This window comes from Semicossyphus pulcher, unplaced genomic scaffold (assembly GCF_022749685.1).
Source record: "Semicossyphus pulcher isolate SPU_LCO1_2020_fin unplaced genomic scaffold, fSemPul1.0.p SCAF_30, whole genome shotgun sequence".
Classification (NCBI taxonomy): Eukaryota; Metazoa; Chordata; class Actinopteri; order Labriformes; family Labridae; genus Semicossyphus; species Semicossyphus pulcher.
In genome coordinates this window covers 1,597,625-1,618,588 of record NW_027211705.1, presented here as the reverse complement: position 1 = coordinate 1,618,588, position 20,964 = coordinate 1,597,625, and the positions used below count along the sequence as shown (strand labels likewise).

General features: G+C 45.2%; 1 protein-coding gene across 1 annotated transcript; it reads left to right on the top strand.

Moving 5' to 3' along the window:
* The first annotated feature begins 325 nt into the window (after positions 1-325).
* tmem79b (transmembrane protein 79b) lies at positions 326-18,604 on the top strand. The gene is made up of 5 exons (XM_069679157.1): positions 326-459; positions 4,096-4,674; positions 6,046-6,240; positions 14,798-15,029; positions 18,070-18,604. The coding sequence occupies exons 2-5, from the start codon at positions 4,122-4,124 to the stop codon at positions 18,269-18,271; spliced, it is 1,182 nt and encodes a 393-aa protein (XP_069535258.1). The 5' UTR covers positions 326-459; positions 4,096-4,121; the 3' UTR covers positions 18,272-18,604.
* The last annotated feature ends 2,360 nt before the right edge of the window (positions 18,605-20,964 follow it).

Here is a 20,964-nt window from a genome sequence, read left to right as displayed (position 1 = left end):
CTCCTCTGATTTCTCTGACTCTAACACCTCCTCCTCTGACTTTTCTGACTGTAACACCTCCTCCTCTGATTTCTCTGACTCTAACACCTCCTCCTCTGACTCCTGTGATTTTTAACACCTCCTCCTCTGACTCCTGTGATTTTAACACTTCCTCTTCTGACTCCTCTGAATCTAACGCCTCCTCTGACAGTATTTTAAACGCTGTATTTGCACTGTGATGCAAAGTTCAAACTGTCGTTTTAAAATATTTATTTGGCCGATGTTTAACCCACAGGGTTTTTCTCCTTTAAGAGTACTTCCCCTTTAATTCACCTGACGTGACCACACCTGAGCTGAGCTTCGCAGTTTCACAACAAACACAGAAAAAGGAGGAGGAGGAGAAGAAGAAGAAGAAGAAGAAGAAGGAGAAAAAGACGAAGAAAAAGACGAAGAAAAAGAAGAAGAAGAAGAAGAACACAGGTGCGTATGTTTAATTTCAGTTTAGCTTCAGGTGACGTCTGTGTCCAACTCCGTTAGCATGGTAGCATGTTAGCACGGAGCTTCCCCTATGAATGATCCGTGATTGACTGTTTTTCCGATGACTGATCGTCAGGTGATCTCGGGGATAACGACCTCTAAGAGCAGCTCACTGGTCTGACGGTTGGGGGGTACTCTGAAAGTTGCGGCTGTGTTCGAAATGCCACACTATACTAGCAGTAGGCTACTAGCAGTACGTACTCGTTTGGCCAAAATGTAGTAGCCTATGCAGTATGCAAACAATAGCAAAATAAGATAAGATACGATAAAACTTTATTTATCCCTAAGGCAATTATAGTGCCAGATAGCGCCAACAAAATACAGTACAATACAAATAAAACAAAATGCAAACAACATGTGCAGTATGCCACATTTTGCCTGGAACGTCACAACAGTAGTTGAAATAGCGGACAGCAGCAGAATTCGAGCAGAAGGGGGCGCTATAGCTAAAGAAGCAGCGATTTGCTTTTGTCCAAAACTTGAAAGTGGCGCCTGGCGTAGCATACTGTAAAATGAATTTGAAAAGCTCCTCCATACTACGTATTGCCGCCAAACGCAGTATGCAGTATATAGCCTAGTATGTAGTATATAGCCTAGTATGTAGTAAATAGTATGTAGTATGAAGTATAATATGTAGTATGTAGGATATAGTATGTAGTGTAGTATATAGGGCTGCAGCTAACAACGATTAATCGATTATTTATCGGATAAAAAGAAAAAAAGCTCAACTTTATTACATCTTGTTTTCGTGGACAATGCAATGTTAATATATCAATTATGTAACTCAATTAATATCTTGTTGAATTACTTAATAATGTCACATAAAAAAGGAAAGTTCAGACGAGGCCACTGCAATAAAAAACAGGACATTGAGGATGCAGCCATGAACCGAGTATAACAGGGAAATGTAACTAACCAAAATATATCAGATATTGCTCAAATTTCTGCTGTGAATAAATAAAAGATTCACTTTAGTCTGTCTCTGACTAACGGCACGAAGTATTAAAAAACTCCATAACGTTATGTTATACTCCAGAGTCTGTCCAGTCGAATTTCAGCTAATCAGCGATAGCTTAGTGTCCGTTCTGACGGACAAACGCACGATTATAAGTCAATTTAAACACAACGTGACTGACAGAAATACTCTCCGTCAGTTTTCTCTCCATGTTGTGATGTTTAATGAAGCCAGGCATTAGCTTTATCAAGACTTAGTGCCACTTTACCAGTGGGGTTAACTTATTAAAAGCTTTGTTACCACGGTATACTGTCTATGGGCCCATCACAAAACGGAGAGGAGAGAAAATAGACGGAATTTCAGTCGGTTACATTTGTTTTACTCTTGATTGAAAAATAATTCATGTTTATCTCAGAGGAGACCGGAGACGTTGTAACTTCCTGTGATTCATCACGTGAGCTACAAAAGCCGCGGCATTGGCTGGCTGCCCCCAGTGAGGTTAACACAGCGCATGCTGTGCAAGACCCAACTAATCGATGATGAAATTCATTGCCAACTATTTTAATCATAGATTTTAATCGGTTTGTTTTTGCAGCCGTAGTAGTTTATAGTATGTATGTACACTGTATGTAGTGTATAAATTGTATGTAGTATATATAGTATGTACTATGTAGTATATAGTACGTACTATGTAGTATATAGTATGTACTATGTAGTATATATAGTATGTACTATGTAGTGTATATATAGTATGTACTATGTAGTATATAGTATGTACTATGTAGTATATATAGTATGTACTATGTAGTGTATATATAGTATGTACTATGTAGTATATAGTATCCGATTTTGATCACAGCATGAGTGTCGGAAGCAGACACTGCGAGGCTCCGGTCTGCTCTGTCGTAAAGTAAAGTAAGTCACAATATCTATATTAAAACTAAGAATCATACTTGCTGATATAAACACAGGATTAGAAGATTCAGAAAAAAGTTATTCATCAATACCACATTTATAATAAACTGCTGTATTTCTACTGTATAAACCAAACTATAACTCGACAAACATTGCAACATCGCCACCTGGTGATGACATCAGAAAACTCCAAGAGACATAAAACCATTCAGTCAACAGAAATAAATGTGAAGCAGAATAAAATAAATAATCAATAATGGAGTTAAAACTACATAAACATGAGATAGATAGGGCATTTTCCTGAAAACATATTGCCCAGGACTGGCACATTAAGAAAAGGCAGTTCCCCATTGGTTTATTCTGTATAATGGCACTAGTCTGGCACTATTAGTCTTAATAGTAAAATAATAATTATATTTAAATGTGCTGTTTTAAAGAGTGAAGCAGAAGACTCACATAATGTTTAAGCTGCTATACAGATTGGGAGGGCTGATTACAAATTCAATAATAAATTCGTTTTACACACTTTTCTCCTGCGTCACATTGTTGTTGTGTTAGGCCGGAGATATAACTGCTTTTAGCTACGCATACACATGATGGCTGCCGCACGTTCCCTGCGTCTGTTTGGAGCAGCGGCTGTGCACATCCTCAAAAATTAACGCTACATGTATGCAAGATGCAGTGTGCACATGAACAGTAGGGGCAGTGTAGAGGCAGACGGGATGTGACAGGGTCAACAAAGCAGCAGGGACAACAATGGCAGAAAGTTCTGAAGACAAGCTGATAGTCCACAATGATCCACATCTGTACGATGTGTCGTTGCCGCTGCACAGAGACAAACATGCCTGTCAAACAGCTGCAGACAGATAAGTTCTGTTTTAGAAGTCGACGTGGAAACCTGCAAAACTAGTCCGGGAGCGTTACGTCCGAGCACGGAGGAACATGTTGGAGAGACGGAGCGGGACGGAGCAGATGGTGTGTTCGGTCCACCCAACCACTGCTGTGTCTGTTGTGATCTCAGAACGAACATCACAGTAACCTCCTCGAGTGTCTCCATGTCTGTTGTTTACATCCTGCACATACAGTAGTTGCATACAGCCTGAGCTCTCTGGTGCGCCCTCTAGAGGTATCCTCCAGTGGAATCCTAGTGGTATTCTCTGAGCGACTGTGGCTCAGTAGTTGCTGTCGTTGTCTCTCAATCGGAAGGTTGGTGTTCGATCCCTGACTGCTACAGTCACATGTCGAAGTGTCCTTGGGCAAGACACTGAACCCAAAATTGCTCCCTGTGGCAGAGCCATCGGGTATGAATGCATAGATCATTAACTCTCAGATGTACATCGCTTTGGACAAAAACGTCTGCTAAATGAAATTATAACATTGTAACATTGTAATACGTGTAATGCATAGACATGTATGTGAACAATTACGTTGATTATGCAGACGGTTGTGTACGTGAACGCAAGGCCAATGAGCAAGTATATCTCCAGCCTTATTGTGTTATTACGGGACATGTAAGTCTAGGTGTGTTAATGTGGTAACATGCAAGTGCCACAAGATGGCAGCAGCATCTTCTTATTACGTCATGGGAAACGTACCAGTCACCAACTTACCAATAAACACCAAATAATGTTTATATGTTTCTATATGATGGTCAGCTGTGAAAGAGTTTATACAGTTTATATGTATGTTTCACTCTGTTCTCTCTACAGACAGACAGACAGGCAGACAGACAGGCATGTCTCTGCTGGAAGACGCTCAGCATCCAACAGGAAATAAGAAAATGGAGGACAGGGGAGGGATGAAGACAGGACAGACTGAGGGAGAGGATGAGGTGTTGGGGTCTGCCATGATGGAGCCCAGCACCATGCAGTGGCCAGGAGACAGACAGACAGGTGGTCAGACAGGAGGACACACAGGTAAAGCAGACAGAATGAGTGTGAGGTCAGATATTTCCCTCCGTGAGGCTGCTAGTTGGACAGAAAGTGAGAGAGAGCTGATGGTGGAAGGAGAGAGGAGGGGTGGAGGAGGTGAAGAGGAGGGGGCGGGGCTGAAGACACACCTGGAGGAGGAGGAGGAGCCAACAGAGAACCACCTGCCAGAGAAAGCAGCTCAGGTGTTTAGCCCTGCAGTGACTGTCCTGCAGTCCCCCTCCTCACCCAGAGAAAGCGAGGCATTCTGGGAAATGGAGTCAGAGAAGAGCCCCTTCCTGTCTCCCCGAGGAGTCTGCCAGAACTACGACCAACATGGCTACCAGTACGAGTGGACTGAGGACACGCCCCCTGCCACATGTAAATCTACCTGTCTTACCTCTCTACCTCTTCTACAGCCTGTCTCTCTGAGGGTTTTAACCTGTCTGTCTCTCTGACCGGTCTACCTCTCAGGCAGGCTGGGTTTTAACTGTCCGTCTCACTGACCTGTCTCTAACTCTCAGATGGAGGGGTTAATTGTCTCTGTCAGGCAGAGGGGGTTTAACTGTCTCTCTCCGACCTGTCTCTCTCTCAGGTAGAGGGGGTTTAACTGTCTGTCTCTTGGACCTGTCTCTCTCTCAGGCAGAGGGGGTTTAACTGTCTGTCTCTCGGACCTGTCTCTCTCTCAGGCAGAGGGGTTTAAAGCTGCAGTAGGTAAGACGGAGAAGAGAGCGGACTTTGCTTCAAAATTTGAAAGATTACAACCTCCAGGCCCCTCCCCCTCTCTCTCCGCGGCGCTCAGTCCTGCCTCCAAAGCCTTCCCCTTCCAGAGGAGGCTGTCATGCGCATGCAGGCTAGTAACCATGGCAACTGAAGGGGCCAGATATACACTATGGCGGACACCGGTTAAAACGTGAAATGACAAAATGACAGCCGTTGTATTTCACCACCAACACTATCGAAGCAGAGACACATCAAACCAGCAGAAATCAGTGTTTCTGCTGTGAACGGTAATCTACAGCTAATTCTATTTAACAGAACCAGCAGCGCTTAGTTTGCTAACACAGACTGTGGATAAAACAGAGCCAGCTCAGCAGTAACTCACTGATGTTGAGAACATTCAGCCGTGAGAGCACAGGCACACAGAACTGTCAGGAGAAAGTCTGACACGGTCACACTGCCTGGACACTTCACAGAGACATGTTCAGCCACACTGCCATAAAACAACGCTGAACAGCAGCAGCAGCAGGAACAAGCTAACGTTAGCCCGACTGCAACACCAACATAACGTCACAGTGACCTCAGAAATGAAGCTGGGGTAATTACCTGTGGAGCAGACCTGTCTAACTCAGCATCGCTTTTTGATCCTCTCAGCTCCCGTAGCTCTCTCCACCCCAGAAACGCCGCTCTGATGTTTGCTCTGTTTCGTTTCGGTCTCGGTCCGACTCTTTCTCTTTAGCTTGCTCCTCCTCATGTCTCTTCTTCGGTGTAACGCTCTTTGTAGTGTCAGCCTCGTTGGCAGTGGAGGGACGGGCACTTTGTTCCTTCCTGCTGGTTGTTTCTCTCTCTCAGGCAGAGGGGTTTAACTGTCTGTCTGACCTGTCTCTCTCTCAGGCAGAGGGGTTTAACTGTCTGTCTGTCTGACCCGTCTCTCTCTCAGGCAGAGGGGTTTAACTGTCTGTCTGTCTGCCCTGTCTCTCTCTCAGGCAGAGGGGTTTAACTGTCTGTCTGTCTGCCCTGTCTCTCTCTCAGGCAGGGGGGGCTGTCTCAGCAGGGACGCCCTGAAGGTAGGAGTGTCCCTGATGACATCAGCGCTCTTCTTCCCCTTCCTGGTGTGGGGGGGGTTTGTGTTCCTGCCATTCGACGCCCCCCTGCTGGACGGCGCCCCCCTCAGGCTCGTCTACACGCTGCGCTGCTCCGTGTTCGCTGCTGTCCCCATCGTCCTCGGTGAGAGCCGCACCAACGAAGAAGAGGCTCACAACTGTCTCCCATTATTCTCTCACCCGTCTGTCTCTCATCATTCTCTCATCCGTCTGTCTCTCATCATTCTCTCACCCGTCTGTCTCTCATCATTCTGTCACCCGTCTGTCTCACATCTGTCTCTCACCCGTCTGTCTCTCATCTCTATCTCACCTGTCTGTCTCCCATTATTCTCTCACCTGTCTGTCTCTCATCTTTCTCTCACCCGTCTGTCTCTCATCTTTCTCTCATCCGTCTGTCTCTCATCATTCTCTCACCCGTCTGTCTCTCATCTCTATCTCACCTGTCTGTCTCCCATTATTCTCTCACCTGTCTGTCTCCCATTATTCTCTCACCCGTCTGTCTCTCATCATTCTCTCACCCGTCTGTCTCTCATCTTTCTCTCCCCCGTCTGTCTTTCATCATTCTCTCATCCGTCTGTCTCTCATCTTTCTCTCCCCCGTCTGTCTTTCATCATTCTCTCATCCGTCTGTCTCTCATCATTCTCTCACCCGTCTGTCTCTCATCTCTCTCTCACCCGTCTGTCTCTCATCTCTCTCTCACCTGTTTGTCTCATAATTCTCTCACCCATCTGTCTCTCATCTCTCTCTCACCCGTCTGTCTCTCATCTCTCTCTCACCTGTTTGTCTCATAATTCTCTCACCCGTCTGTCTCTCATCTCTCTCTCACCCGTCTGTCTCTCATCTCTCTCTCACCTGTTTGTCTCATCATTCTCTCACCCGTCTGTCTCTCATCTCTCTCTCACCCGTTTGTCTCTCATCATTCTCTCACCCGTCTGTCTCTCATCTTTCTCTGCCCCGTCTGTCTCTCATCTTTCTCTCACCGTCTGTCTCTCATCATTCTCTCACCCGTCTGTCTCTCGTCTGTCTCTCATCATTCTCTCACCCGTCTGTCTCTAATCATTCTCTCACCCGTCTGTCTCTCATCATTCTCTCACCCGTCTGTCTCTCATCTGTCTCTCATCATTCTCTCACCCGTCTGTCTCTCGTCTGTCTCTCATCATTCTCTCACCCGTCTGTCTCTCATCATTCTCTCACCCGTCTGTCTCTCATCTTTCTCTCACCCGTTTGTCTCTCATCTCCCTCTCACCCGTTTGTCTCTCATCATTCTCTCACCCGTCTGTCTCTCATCTTTCTCTCCCCCGTCTGTCTTTCATCATTCTCTCATCCGTCTGTCTCTCATCTTTCTCTCCCCGTCTGTCTTTCATCATTCTCTCATCCGTCTGTCTCTCATCATTCTCTCACCCGTCTGTCTGTCATCTTTCTCTCACCCGTCTGTCTCTCATCTTTCTCTCATCCGTCTGTCTCTCATCTTTCTCTCCCCCGTCTGTCTTTCATCATTCTCTCATCCGTCTGTCTCTCATCTTTCTCTCACCCGTCTGTCTCTCGTCAGTCTCTCATCCGTCTGTCTCTCATCATTCTCTCACCCGTCTGTCTCTCATCTCTCTCTCACCCGTCTGTCTCTCATCTCTCTCTCACCTGTTTGTCTCATAATTCTCTCACCCGTCTGTCTCTCATCATTCTCTCCCCCATCTGTCTCTCATCTTTCTCTCACCCGTCTGTCTCTCATCATTCTCTCCCCCGTCTGTCTCTCATCTTTCTCTCACCCGTCTGTCTCTCATCTTTCTCTCACCCGTCTGTCTCTCATCTCTCTCTCACCCGTTTGTCTCTCATCATTCTCTCACCCGTCTGTCTCTCATCATTCTCTCACCCGTCTGTCTCTCATCTTTCTCTGCCCCGTCTGTCTCTCATCTTTCTCTCACCGTCTGTCTCTCGTCATTCTCTCACCCGTCTGTCTCTCGTCAGTCTCTCATCCGTCTGTCTCTCATCATTCTCTCACCCGTCTGTCTCTCATCTCTCTCTCACCCGTCTGTCTCTCATCTCTCTCTCACCTGTTTGTCTCATAATTCTCTCACCCGTCTGTCTCTCATCATTCTCTCATCCGTCTGTCTCTCATCATTCTCTCACCCGTCTGTCTCTCATCTCTCTCTCACCCGTCTGTCTCTCATCTCTCTCTCACCTGTTTGTCTCATAATTCTCTCACCCGTCTGTCTCTCATCTTTCTCTCCCCCGTCTGTCTCTCATCATTCTCTCACCTGTCTGTCTCTCATCATTCTCTCACCCGTCTGTCTCATCTTTCTCTCATCCGTCTGTCTCTCATCTTTCTCTCACCCGTCTGACTCTCATCTTTCTCTCCCCCGTCTGTCTCTCATCTTTCTCTCCCCCGTCTGTCTCTCATCATTCTCTCACCTGTCTGTCTCTCATCATTCTCTCATCCGTCTGTCTCTCATCATTCTCTCACCCGTCTGTCTCTCATCATTCTGTCACCCGTCTGTCTCACATCTGTCTCTCACCCGTCTGTCTCTCATCTCTATCTCACCTGTCTGTCTCCCATTATTCTCTCACCTGTCTGTCTCCCATTATTCTCTCACCCGTCTGTCTCTCATCATTCTCTCACCCGTCTGTCTCTCATCTTTCTCTCACCCGTCTGTCTCTCATCTTTCTCTCATCCGTCTGTCTCTCATCTCTCTCTCACCCGTTTGTCTCTCATCATTCTCTCACCCGTCTGTCTCTAATCATTCTCTCACCCGTCTGTCTCTCATCATTCTCTCACCCGTCTGTCTCTCATCTGTCTCTCATCATTCTCTCCCCCGTCTGTCTCTCGTCTGTCTCTCATCATTCTCTCACCCGTCTGTCTCTCATCATTCTCTCACCCGTCTGTCTCTCATCATTCTCTCACCCGTCTGTCTCTCATCTTTCTCTCCCCCGTCTGTCTCTCATCTCCCTCTCACCCGTTTGTCTCTCATCATTCTCTCACCCGTCTGTCTCTCATCTTTCTCTCCCCCGTCTGTCTTTCATCATTCTCTCATCCGTCTGTCTCTCATCTTTCTCTCCCCGTCTGTCTTTCATCATTCTCTCATCCGTCTGTCTCTCATCATTCTCTCATCCGTCTGTCTCTCATCATTCTCTCACCCGTCTGTCTGTCATCTTTCTCTTACCCGTTTGTCTCTCATCATTCTCTCACCCGTCTGTCTCTCATCTTTCTCTGCCCCGTCTGTCTCGCATCTTTCTCTCACTGTCTGTCTCTCATCATTCTCTCACCCGTCTGTCTCTCGTCAGTCTCTCATCCGTCTGTCTCTCATCATTCTCTCACCCGTCTGTCTCTCATCTCTCTCTCACCCGTCTGTCTCTCATCTCTCTCTCACCTGTTTGTCTCATAATTCTCTCACCTGTCTATCTCTCATCATTCTCTCATCCGTCTGTCTCTCATCATTCTCTCACCCGTCTGTCTCTCATCTCTCTCTCACCCGTCTGTCTCTCATCTCTCTCTCACCTGTTTGTCTCATAATTCTCTCACCCGTCTGTCTCTCATCTTTCTCTCACCCGTCTGTCTCTCATCTTTCTCTCCCCCGTCTGTCTCTCATCATTCTCTCACCTGTCTGTCTCTCATCATTCTCTCACCCGTCTGTCTCTCATCTGTCTCTCACCTGTCTGTCTCTCACCCGTCTGTCTCTCATCTTTCTCTCCCCCGTCTGTCTCTCATCATTCTCTCACCCGTCTGTCTCTCATCTTTCTCTCACCCGTCTGTCTCTCATCATTCTCTCACCCGTCTGTCTCTCATCTTTCTCTCCCCCGTCTGTCTCTCATCATTCTCTCACCCGTCTGTCTCTCATCATTCTCTCATCCGTCTGTCTCTCATCTTTCTCTCACCCGTCTGTCTCTCATCATTCTCTCATCCGTCTGTCTCTCATCTTTCTCTCCCCCGTCTGTCTCTCATCTTTCTCTCACCGTCTGTCTCTCATCTTTCTCTCACCCGTCTGTCTCTCATCTTTCTCTCACCCGTTTGTCTCTCATCATTCTCTCACCCGTCTGTCTCTCATCTTTCTCTCACCGTCTGTCTCTCATCATTCTCTCACCCGTCTGTCTCTCATCTCTCTCTCACCCGTTTGTCTCTCATCATTCTCTCACCCGTCTGTCTCTCATCTTTCTCTCACCTGTCTGTCTCTCACCCGTCTGTCTCTCATCTTTCTCTCCCCCGTCTGTCTCTCATCATTCTCTCACCCGTCTGTCTCTCATCTTTCTCTCACCCGTCTGTCTCTCATCATTCTCTCACCCGTCTGTCTCTCATCTTTCTCTCCCCCGTCTGTCTCTCATCATTCTCTCCCCCGTCTGTCTCTCATCATTCTCTCATCCGTCTGTCTCTCATCTTTCTCTCACCCGTCTGTCTCTCATCATTCTCTCACCCGTCTGTCTCTCATCATTCTCTCACCCGTCTGTCTCTCATCATTCTCTCATCCGTCTGTCTCTCATCTTTCTCTCACCCGTCTGTCTCTCATCATTCTCTCACCCGTCTGTCTCTCATCATTCTCTCACCCGTCTGTCTCTCATCTTTCTCTCACCCGTCTGTCTCTCATCATTCTCTCACCCGTCTGTCTCTCATCTTTCTCTCCCCCGTCTGTCTCTCATCATTCTCTCACCCGTCTGTCTCTCATCATTCTCTCATCCGTCTGTCTCTCATCTTTCTCTCACCCGTCTGTCTCTCATCATTCTCTCACCCGTCTGTCTCTCATCATTCTCTCACCCGTCTGTCTCTCATCATTCTCTCATCCGTCTGTCTCTCATCTTTCTCTCACCCGTCTGTCTCTCATCTATCTGTACAATAATAATGGTACAAATGTGTAAAATTAGCAAGAACAGCTCAACCCTAACCCACTATGGGGAAGACCGATATCAATAGTTGTAGCAGTCTGAGTCGAGCAGGTCCACAGCAGCAGGTGGTCTGCAGCAGTGAATCCCCAGGAACCTTCAAGACAAGGGAGCACAAGAACTCGAGGGGAGATATATGGTTAGTAACGTAAATGGGACAAGAAGATTAATGAGCTGCATTAATATAACATAAATGTTGTATGTAATCTAAACCTGTAGCAGCATAACTCTGGGCTGGTCCCAGCCTGAGCCAGGCCTAACTATAAGCTTTATCACAGAGGAAAGTTTGAACTCTTAAAAGAAGAGAGGGTGTCTGCCTCCCGGACCTTGACTGGTAGATTGTTCCAGAGGAGGGGGGCCTGGTAATTGAAGGCTCTACCTCCAACACTACTCTTAGAGACTTTAGGTACCACAAGCAGGCCTGCATCCTGGGAGCGCAATGTTCTAGAGGGGTCATATGGCACTATGAGCTCTTTAAGATATGATGGTGCCTGACCATTAAGAGCTTTGTAAGTAAGAAGAAGGATTTTAAATTCTATTCTAGATTTTACAGGAAGCCAGTGCAGAGAGGCTAATACAGGAGAGATGTGCTCTCTCTTCCTAGTTCTTGTCAGCACACGTGCTGCAGCATTTTGTACCAGCTGAGGAGTTGGTAACACTAACACAATATCATAAAGTGCAGAGGTGTTCATGAAAGAGCTGGGTCTTTGGCTTCTTCTTGAGGTGAAAGGGACTCTGCGGACCGAATGGAGTATAGTAGCTCATTCCACCACTAGGGGACGACAGAGGAGAAGAGCGTAGGGGATGGGAGGGATTGTAGACCTGGATGAGGGCGTTCAGGAAGGCAGGTTTTTGTTGCTGTTTTGTAAGCGACAGGGTTTTGAATTTGTTTGTTTCTTTGTTGTACAGGGCAAATCGGCATGACCAAGCAATCGATGCCCAGGTGGCGCCCAGGCTCCGGGCAGACTTAGTGGATATGAGTTCAGTTTGTCCGAGCTGGATGTTGATCTGCGGTTGCATGGAGGGACTGGCTGGGATGACGAGGAGCTCAGTCTTGGATAGCTTGAGCTGAAGGTGGCGTTCTTTCATCCATTTAGAGATATCGGCAAGGCATGACGAGATACGTGCCGAGACTGTAGTGTCCTCTGGTGCGAATGACCTGAGAGGTCGGACATGAACCAGAGGAGGGCAGATCCTGAGATACCAAGCTCAGAGAGAGTGGAGAGGAGGGTTTGGTGGTTCACTGTGTCAAAGGCAGCTGACAGATCTAGCAGTGATAGAGCTGAGGACTGTCCAGCTGCTTTAGCCAGACGCAGTGATTCTGTTCCCGACAGTAGTGCCTTTTCCTTTCGGTAGAGTGGCCCCGCTTAAAGCCAGACTGATTTGGGTCCAACAGATTGTTCTTGGACAGGAAGTCAGAGACCTGATTTTAAAAACTGTGCGCTCAAGTATTTTTGACAGGAAGGGTAGAAGTGAAACTGGTCTGTAGTATTTGACCTGGTTTGGGTTAAGGGTATCTTTTTTTGAGCAGTGTGGTGACCTGAGCTTGCTTGAATGCAGTGGGGAACACACCTGACAGTGAAGAGTTGATAATGTGCGACTGCAGGGTTAAGTGTGGGGGAAATGGTCTCTAGGGGTTTGATGGTATTGGGTCCAGTGGACAGGTAGTAGGCCAAGAGTCTTGCAGAAGCTTGGAGACTTCGTCTTCAGTCAGGGGGGAGAATAAAGGGAGAATGAGGCGAGTGAGGCGCTATTAGCTGGTGGCTGCAGGCTGAGTTGGTCGAGCTCAGAGAACTGATTTGTGATGGTAGAAATCTTATTTGTAAAGAATGTGGCGAGCATGTCTGGAGTGAGCAGGGTCGAGGTTGGAGGAGGCGGTGAATAGAGGAGTGATCTGTGGCACTAAGGTCTTGTTTTGATAATAAATAGTCCTAGCCATTTTTAAACTGGTGGAAAAACATGCAAGTTGTTGATGGTAGTCTCTGAGGTCAGTGGACTCTCTGAATTTATGCCATTTTCTCTCTGCTGCCCTGCGCCCTGCCCTTTGCTCTCTGACATGTAGCCTGAGGGAGCTGGGGATAGAACCTCTGACCTTCCGATTGAAAGACGATGACTCTAACACTGAGCCACAGCCGCCCCTTAGAGTAACATGTCCAGGTCCTCCACAAAGTTGTCCAGATGGTGGACGGTATATGACAATAACATTTATTTTGGTGGGAGCAATAATTATGATTGCATAGTATTCAAAGGACAAGTTGCTGTAGTAGACACCTCGAGCATGCCGTAGGGCCTTCCTGTATTTATTAAGACTATTTTGCCAGAGTAAACGAGACTCTTCTGTTTTGGTGGATCGCCACATTCTTTCAAATTTACGCGACATTTGCTTCAAGTTACGAGTTTCTGAGTCATACCATGGAGCTAGCCTCTGTCGTTTGATAATCTTCTTTTTTAAGGGGGCAATCGAGTCTAGAGTACTTCTCAGCAAACCTGCAGGGCTATCAACAAACTGATCAAGCTGAGAGGGACTAACATTAGCATCAGAGCTTTCTGTAGGAAACAGATGTGGTAAAGAATTGTTTCCTTAAATTTAGCTACAGTCCTATCAGACAAACATCTTGTGAGTACATGTTTGTTAACTGGAGAGTAGTCGGTTAACAGGACATCGAATGTTACTAAATAGTGATCTGATAAAAGAGGATTTTGTGGGAAGACAATTAAGTTTTCGGTATCAAGGCCATAAGCTAGAACAAGGTGGAGGGTGTGGTTAAAGCAGTGAGTAGGCTGGTCTACACTTTGAGTGAAACCAATAGAGTCCAAAAGGGACATAAATGCCATGCTAAGACCATCATTATCAACATCTACATGAATATTGAAGTCCCCTACAATAATTATTTGATCTGAACTCAGGACTAAATCTGATAAAAACTCTGAGAATTCAGTTAGAAAATCAGAGTATGCGCCAGGAGGGCGGTATACTATCACAAATAAAACAGGCTGTAAAGTTTTCCAGGCTGGGTGTGAAAAACTCAGAACAAGGCTTTCAAAAGAGCTGAAACTAAGTTTGGGTCGAGGGTTGATTAGAAGACTAGAACTGAAGATAGCTGCCACTCCACCACCTCGACCAGTGTCTCGAGGAATATGAGTATTACGATGACTGGGAGGAGTGGATTCATTGAAGCTGACATATTCTTCCTGACACAGCCAAGTCTCAGTTAAAGAGAGTAAATCAATATGATCATCTGATATCAGATCGTTCACTAATAGAGCTTTAGATGACAGGGATCTGATATTTAACACACCACATTTAATTCTCATATTTTTTGGCATAACTTCGGTTGTTGTTTTAATTTTTATTAAATTGTTTTGATTTACTCCTTTTTTATTTGAGTTTGAATTAACTGTAATAAAAGGCCTGGGTTGGGGGGCAGACACAGTCTCTATAACATGAACATTGTGGCTGGGAAACTGCTCACAGGGAAGCTCAGAGGAGTGTGTAGGACTACAGCTCTGCCTCCTGGTCTCAGCTCTGGTTTGTCAGGTTTTACGACTAACAAACTTAGCCATATTACGAGACAAAAGAGCTGCACCATCCAAAGTGGGATGAATGCCGTCTCTTCCGATCAGACCAGGCTTTCCCCAGAATGTCTGCCAGTTATCTATGAAGCCCACATCGTTTGCTGGGCACCACCTCGACAGCCAGCAGTTGAATGATGACATGCGGCTATACATGTCATCACTCGTCAGATTGGGCAGGGGTCCAGAGAAAAGTACTCATACCTGTCTGTCTCACCTGTCCGTCTCGCCTGTCTATCTCTCAGGTTGGCTGGTTCTGGGTGTCAGTCGGCTCAGGTCAGGTGTGATTCGACCTCTTTATGATGACGAGGAGAAGGAGGCGGAGCTTCAAGAGGTCACTGTCCATCAGCGCTTCGTTTCTGACTCCGCCTCCCTGTTCCTGATCTACTTCCTGCAGCTGGTCGTCATGGCGATGTACCTGAGCCAGGAGCAGCTGAAGCTCATCCCTCTGCTGACCGTTGTGTTTGCCTTCGGACGGTAAGTTTAATGTGTGACAGTCACCCATTTGCTGGTGCTTGTCATTGTTCCCATTTTCCCACATAATTTTGGCTGAGTTACTAAGTTGATTAGAGGGTTATTCAGTCACCTGTTGCACAGGGTGTGGGGGGCTGGCTCCTAATGATTAACTGAGAGCAGCTTGGTGCATTCTCCTCATGGCCGATCAGGGTGTGACAACGCCTTTCTTTAGGTTTTAAAAGAGGTGGAATTGCACTCCCCTCATTCTGATCCTTCCTTGATTTGCTAAAGCAGCTTAAGTATCAGCTGAGCATGAAACCGTGGTCTGTGAGGCCCTAATGAGATTATTTTTCTCTTTTGTCTGTTTTGGTTGTTAAGATGTTCCTGAGTCCTAATTTGGGGGAAATTCTTTCAACTAGCTTACCTGCATCAGGGCGGATAAGTGCCATTCGTGCAAGAATCTTGCTTGCCAAACGATAGCCTAGTGCCTGCAGGCAACTTTTTACACATTTCCTGTTATTTGTTAACAATATTGTAAACAATATTTGGGGCGCTGGTTTAGCTCAGTTGGTAGAGCAGGCGCCCCATGTACAGAGGCTACAGTCCTCGTCACACTGATCGCAGGTTTGACTGACTGATTGACTCCCGGTCTGCAGATCCATTTGGTGCATGTCAACCCCCACTCTATGCTCCCCATATTTCCTGTCTCTCTTCAGCTGTCCTATCGAATAAAGGCAAAAGCCCAAAAAAAATATATAAAAAAAAGAACAATTGTAAACAATATTTCAGTTCCCTTTTATTGTAGAAGAAGCATTTGTTCATTATTATTATAGAAGAGTAGTGGTGCTGTGTTTTTTTCTGAAACCAGACTGTAGGTCACTTAAGATGTTATGTTGTAATAAAAAGTCTTTCAATTGATTACTTATAAGCCCTTCCAAAACCTTGGCTAAAACTGAAAGTTTGGATATAGGTCTATAATTGTTTGGGGTAGTTGAATCTCCACCTTTCAGTACTGGGATGACGTGTGCTGCCTTCCAGACCTCAGGGGTCCGTTTCACAAAGCAGGTTCAACAAACTCTGAGTCTAACCCTGAACTCTGAGTCGATCTACTCTGAGATAGGAAACTCTGAGTTTTCGGTTCCAGAACAGCTGATCAGAGTTAGTTCAATCAACTCTGAGTAGGTTCAGCCGGAGTTAAGTGCGTGCACGCTGACTGTAAAAAGCAGCATTAATGGAGCCCCGACACCACGAGTCACCATGGCAACGGTACACAAAAAGAGGTCCTCCTACGTCACACCAGTGGAGCTCGAAATCCTCACGCGGACGTTCAGCGAATACGAGCATGTTTTTAGAAACATAAAGTAACACGGCTGCAGCTGCAAAAGAGAGAGAAGCGGCTCGAGTGAACGCGTCAGTTTGAACTGGTCTGTTTATTTAATACTTCATCACGACCGGAAGCTAAAATGTATATTAATTTAGGAGCAATGCAGCGGGAGAAAAAAACATACATGGAAGCAGTTAAACATAAAACAGCAGAACATCATTGAAAGGTGCGGCTCAGGCAGAACAGGCTCATGGCTGAACCTCACTTCATCATATTTTAAATATGAAACAGATTAAATATCATTCAGTGGCTGTTTTAATGTGCATCAGCTTTATCCCTAACATGGTGCTGACTTCACATACATTATAATTCATGCTGATTAAACTGAATGTGTTAGTTTAAAAAAATAAAAAATCCAATAACTTATAACTCCTTATCTGAGCGCTCTCGGCAGTGGTGGTGGAAAATTAAAAATGATGACTTTGACACAGATTTGTCTTTTGATTTTTCTTTTCCCGTCTCACGCGTGTGTTTGAGCGGTTACAAATTAAAAGAAGAAACGTTGCGTCTCTGTGCTGCTCTGACCGCTTTGCAAAAGTCTTTTATAATTATGATAAAAAAATCAAAAGACAAATCTGTGTCAAAGTCATCATTTTTAATTTTCCACCACCACTGCCGAGAGCGCTCAGATAAGGAGTTATAAGTTATTGGATTTTTTTATTTTAAACTAACACATTCAGTTTAATCAACATGAATTATAATGTATGTGAAGTCAGCATCATGTTAGGGATAAAGCTGATGCACATTAAAACAGCCACTGAATGATATTTAATCTGTTTCATATTTAAAATATGATGAAGTGAGGTTCAGCCATGAGCCTGTTCTGCCTGAGCCGCACCTTTCAGTGATGTTCTGCTGTTTTATGTTTAACTGCTTCAATGAACGTTTTTTTCTCCCGCTGTCCTAAATTAATATAAATTTTAGCTTCCGGTCGGGACAGCTAAAAAGTTCAGCTCAAAACTGCGCCACTCATTTTGAGGAAATAAGCAGTTAGATACACAATAGCTCCTCATTTCACTACAATATTGTGGCAGCTGGCTGGAGAGGCATCACCAGGGAGCAGAAAGTTTGATACTGAACGCACAGCTGACATAGGCACGCTGTTTACATTGTGTAATAGAACTTTACACGATTCTGGGTGGACAGAGAGCGTCCGATGTCAGCGATGCAGAGCAGACCGTCGCTTGTGGTTACAACACTGTGTGAGGAGTAAAGTGGTCCCGCTGTTGTTTGGTTGTTCTAGATTTTACAGGAAGCCAGTGCAGAGAGGCTAATACAGGAGAGATGTGCTCTCTCTTCCTAGTTCTTGTCAGCACACGTGCTGCAGCATTTTGTACCAGCTGCAGAGTTTTTAGTGACTTATTAGGGCAGCCTGATAGTAACGAGTTACAATAATCCAACCTGGAAGTAACGAATGCATGGACGAGTTTTTCTGCATCGTGTTGAGACAGGATGTGTCTGATGTTTGTTGTGAAGGTGAAAGAAGGCTGTCCTTGATATTTGTTTTATGTGGGAGATGAAGGACATATCCTGATCAAACAGAACTCCCAGATTCCTAACAGTAGTGCTGGATGCCAGGCTGATGCCATCTAGGGCAGCTATATCTGTTTATATTTATATCTTTTTACACAGAACCTTTAATAAACTTTTAAGGGTGCGTTTATTTTGTGTCTGCAGGTTGCTGTACTGGGTGGCGGCAGCTTTCGGCAGCAGTGTTCGTGGTTTTGGCTTCGGTCTCTCCTTCCTGCCAAGTGTTGCCATGATGGCTGCCAACATCTACTTCATCTTCTCGGTGGAGGCGTCTGGGTCCATCTTCAGCCTCCCGCCTCCTCCTGAGGAGGTGCTGACTCCACCCGGCAGACAGAGGTTCTGGGGTTGAGAGCTGAGTAATAATCAATAACCATCCTAAAACTAAAAACAGAGAAAAACAAAATTAAAGACAAAATTAAAAAATATAAAAATGTTCTCTATAAAGTTTTATTATTTACACTGTCAGACAGTTTTTAAGTAGTAACTCCACCCGGTTATTTGGTCTCTGTCCGATGATTGTCCAGTTCATTGTTTTTTTAAGCATAATGTATTTTGCAGTTTGTTAAAATATTTGGTTCACCTTCTTCCTGTTTACTTTCTGTGAACTTCCTGTTTAGTCTGTGTTTCTGTTGGCCTTTTTTTTATTTTGTAGAATGACTTTTATGATCAAATATTTGCTCATTATATTAAAAAACTTTTCTGCTTCTATAAAGTTAACTTTAATAAATGAAATCATCAAATTCACTTCCTGTTTTTACATCACTTTGGCTGCTTCCCAAGTCTCTTAAATAATTCCTTCACTTGCGTCTTTCACTTGCGTCCCTCCCACCAGAGGTGCATGGAGAGACGGGAGGAAACCAGGAGAGGAGAGAGGAAACCAAGAGAGGAGAGAGGAAACGAGGGAATGTTTTTTAAGAGACATGAGACGTCCTTCGATGAAGCGTCACGTGCTGCGACGTCCGTTTGTGATGATGGCGTCAGCTGATCACCGCTGGATCAGCTGTCAGTCTGCTTTAACAGCTGTTTGTGTCTGCACACACGTGCTCTGTATTAATTCTAATGAAACACACAGTAACAGTGTTTCCTCTCTGTAACCTGTTACCTGTGTAACAAACACCTGCACATGAAGAACAGGCTGCAGTCTGTGTTCCTGCTGCAGAGCCAGACGGACATTTCCTACAGCACTGTGTCTTTATATTATTTGTTCATTATTTACATGTTTGATCACAGATCATCTGATCTGAATTCATTATTTAATCAGCCCAAATACTGTCTGTTCATGAACTATGAACATTATTGATCAGGCTCAAAGTTTCAGGATAAATAGAAATCACGTCACGCTGATCAAACCCGACCTCACTGATGATCACGCTCACACGTAGTGTTACCTGCTGACAGAGAGACTCTCCTGCTCCCTCTGAATTCATTCATTCATCTGTAATAAAAGTTAGCAGGGGACTAACTGATCATGACCAGAGGTATTTCTTTAGATTACATTTAATAGAAATTAATCTGTTTTTGCTGCTTTTTATTTTTACTCAGATGTTGACCCAGAAAACAAATCAAATGTGCAGTTATTCACTGCATTTTCTATATTTTACGACAAGTTATGATCAATATTTCGTTCTAAACGATCTCAGCTTGTCAGATACCAACTCATAATACCGACGTTGTTTATAGTCGGTTTCAAGGCGCCCTGTAAAGTCTGTTTTAAGGTCCGCTTCTTCCTCTCTGCGGTATGAAACTCCGGTGATGTTGTGAAGTTTCACATCAGTCCGATCTGCTGCAGCGTCCAATCACTGACTGATCTGTAATAAGGGGGCGTGTCGGCCAGTAAAAGACTTCCGTGGAGGCTGCTCTCGTGTATCCTCGCTTATCGCTCCTCGGAACTCCCTCCTCTCTCCTCTCTCCTCTCTCCTCGCTCCAGCGATAAGAGCTTTGAGACGGTCCTCAATATGGCGGCTCCGGAACTACTTCCGGTTCGAGCGAGGAGCGAGGAGCGAGGAGCTATCAAATAAGAGACATGAGAAGCAGCCGATGTCATCTATCATCTTTACAGCTTATCTTTTCAGGGGCGAGGGGCTAGAGGTGGGGTTACACCTGGACAGGTCACCCGTCAATCACAGGGCTGACACACAGAGACAGACAACCTTTCACGCTCACACTGCACCCTACGGGCAGTTCAGAGTCACCATTCGAGCATGTCTTTGGACTGTGGGAGGAAGCCGGAGTACCCGGAAGGAACCCACGCATGCACGGGGAGAACATGCAGATTAATCACAAAAAGATTCGAACCAGGAACCTTCCTGCTGTGAGGCGAGACCACTGTTCCACCTTGCCACCCACCACATGTTTGTTTACCCTTTGAAGCAGCAGTGGGTGGGATTTAGCGGCATCTACTGGTGAGGTGTCAGATTACATCCATCCTACAGAAATTCTTCTGTGGAGTCAGAGTTTGGTTTGTATGCTCCGGGCTCCCGTAGAACCTGATCAGAACAAAAGAGATTAAATGGTGGTAAAGTGTCAAAATAAAAGTCTTTCCTGTGTGAGCAGGGACTTTGTTGACTCTCTGATCTGATTACCGCTCTCTTCTTCTGTCACTTGACAACTGTGTTCTTCCAGCTCAACCGGTCAGACCAAATGCCATCCTGACACCTGCACACAGGAAGTACTGAGAGTTTGACTTCAAAATAAAAACACTAAAACTACAGGATAAAGAGACTGAGTTTTAATGTGAAAGGGCATCTGTGATTTCCTCTGAAATATCTTTTTAATCGTCTGAATCATTAATTGATTTGAATGTTTAACAATCAATAATCAAACTCGCGATCTAACAAACACACCTGACAGGTGAGTCAAGCAGGTTCATCTTATAACAGGTGATTTATCTCATATTCAACCTTTAATTAAACAAGATCACAGGACAAACGTGAACATGTTTTGCAGTGTGACTTGTTTTTAGCAGTGAAAGAAAATAAATCATTTTAAATAAGTTCAAAATCTTGTATAACATTTCAACACATTAAAGTTTCTAAACTTTAA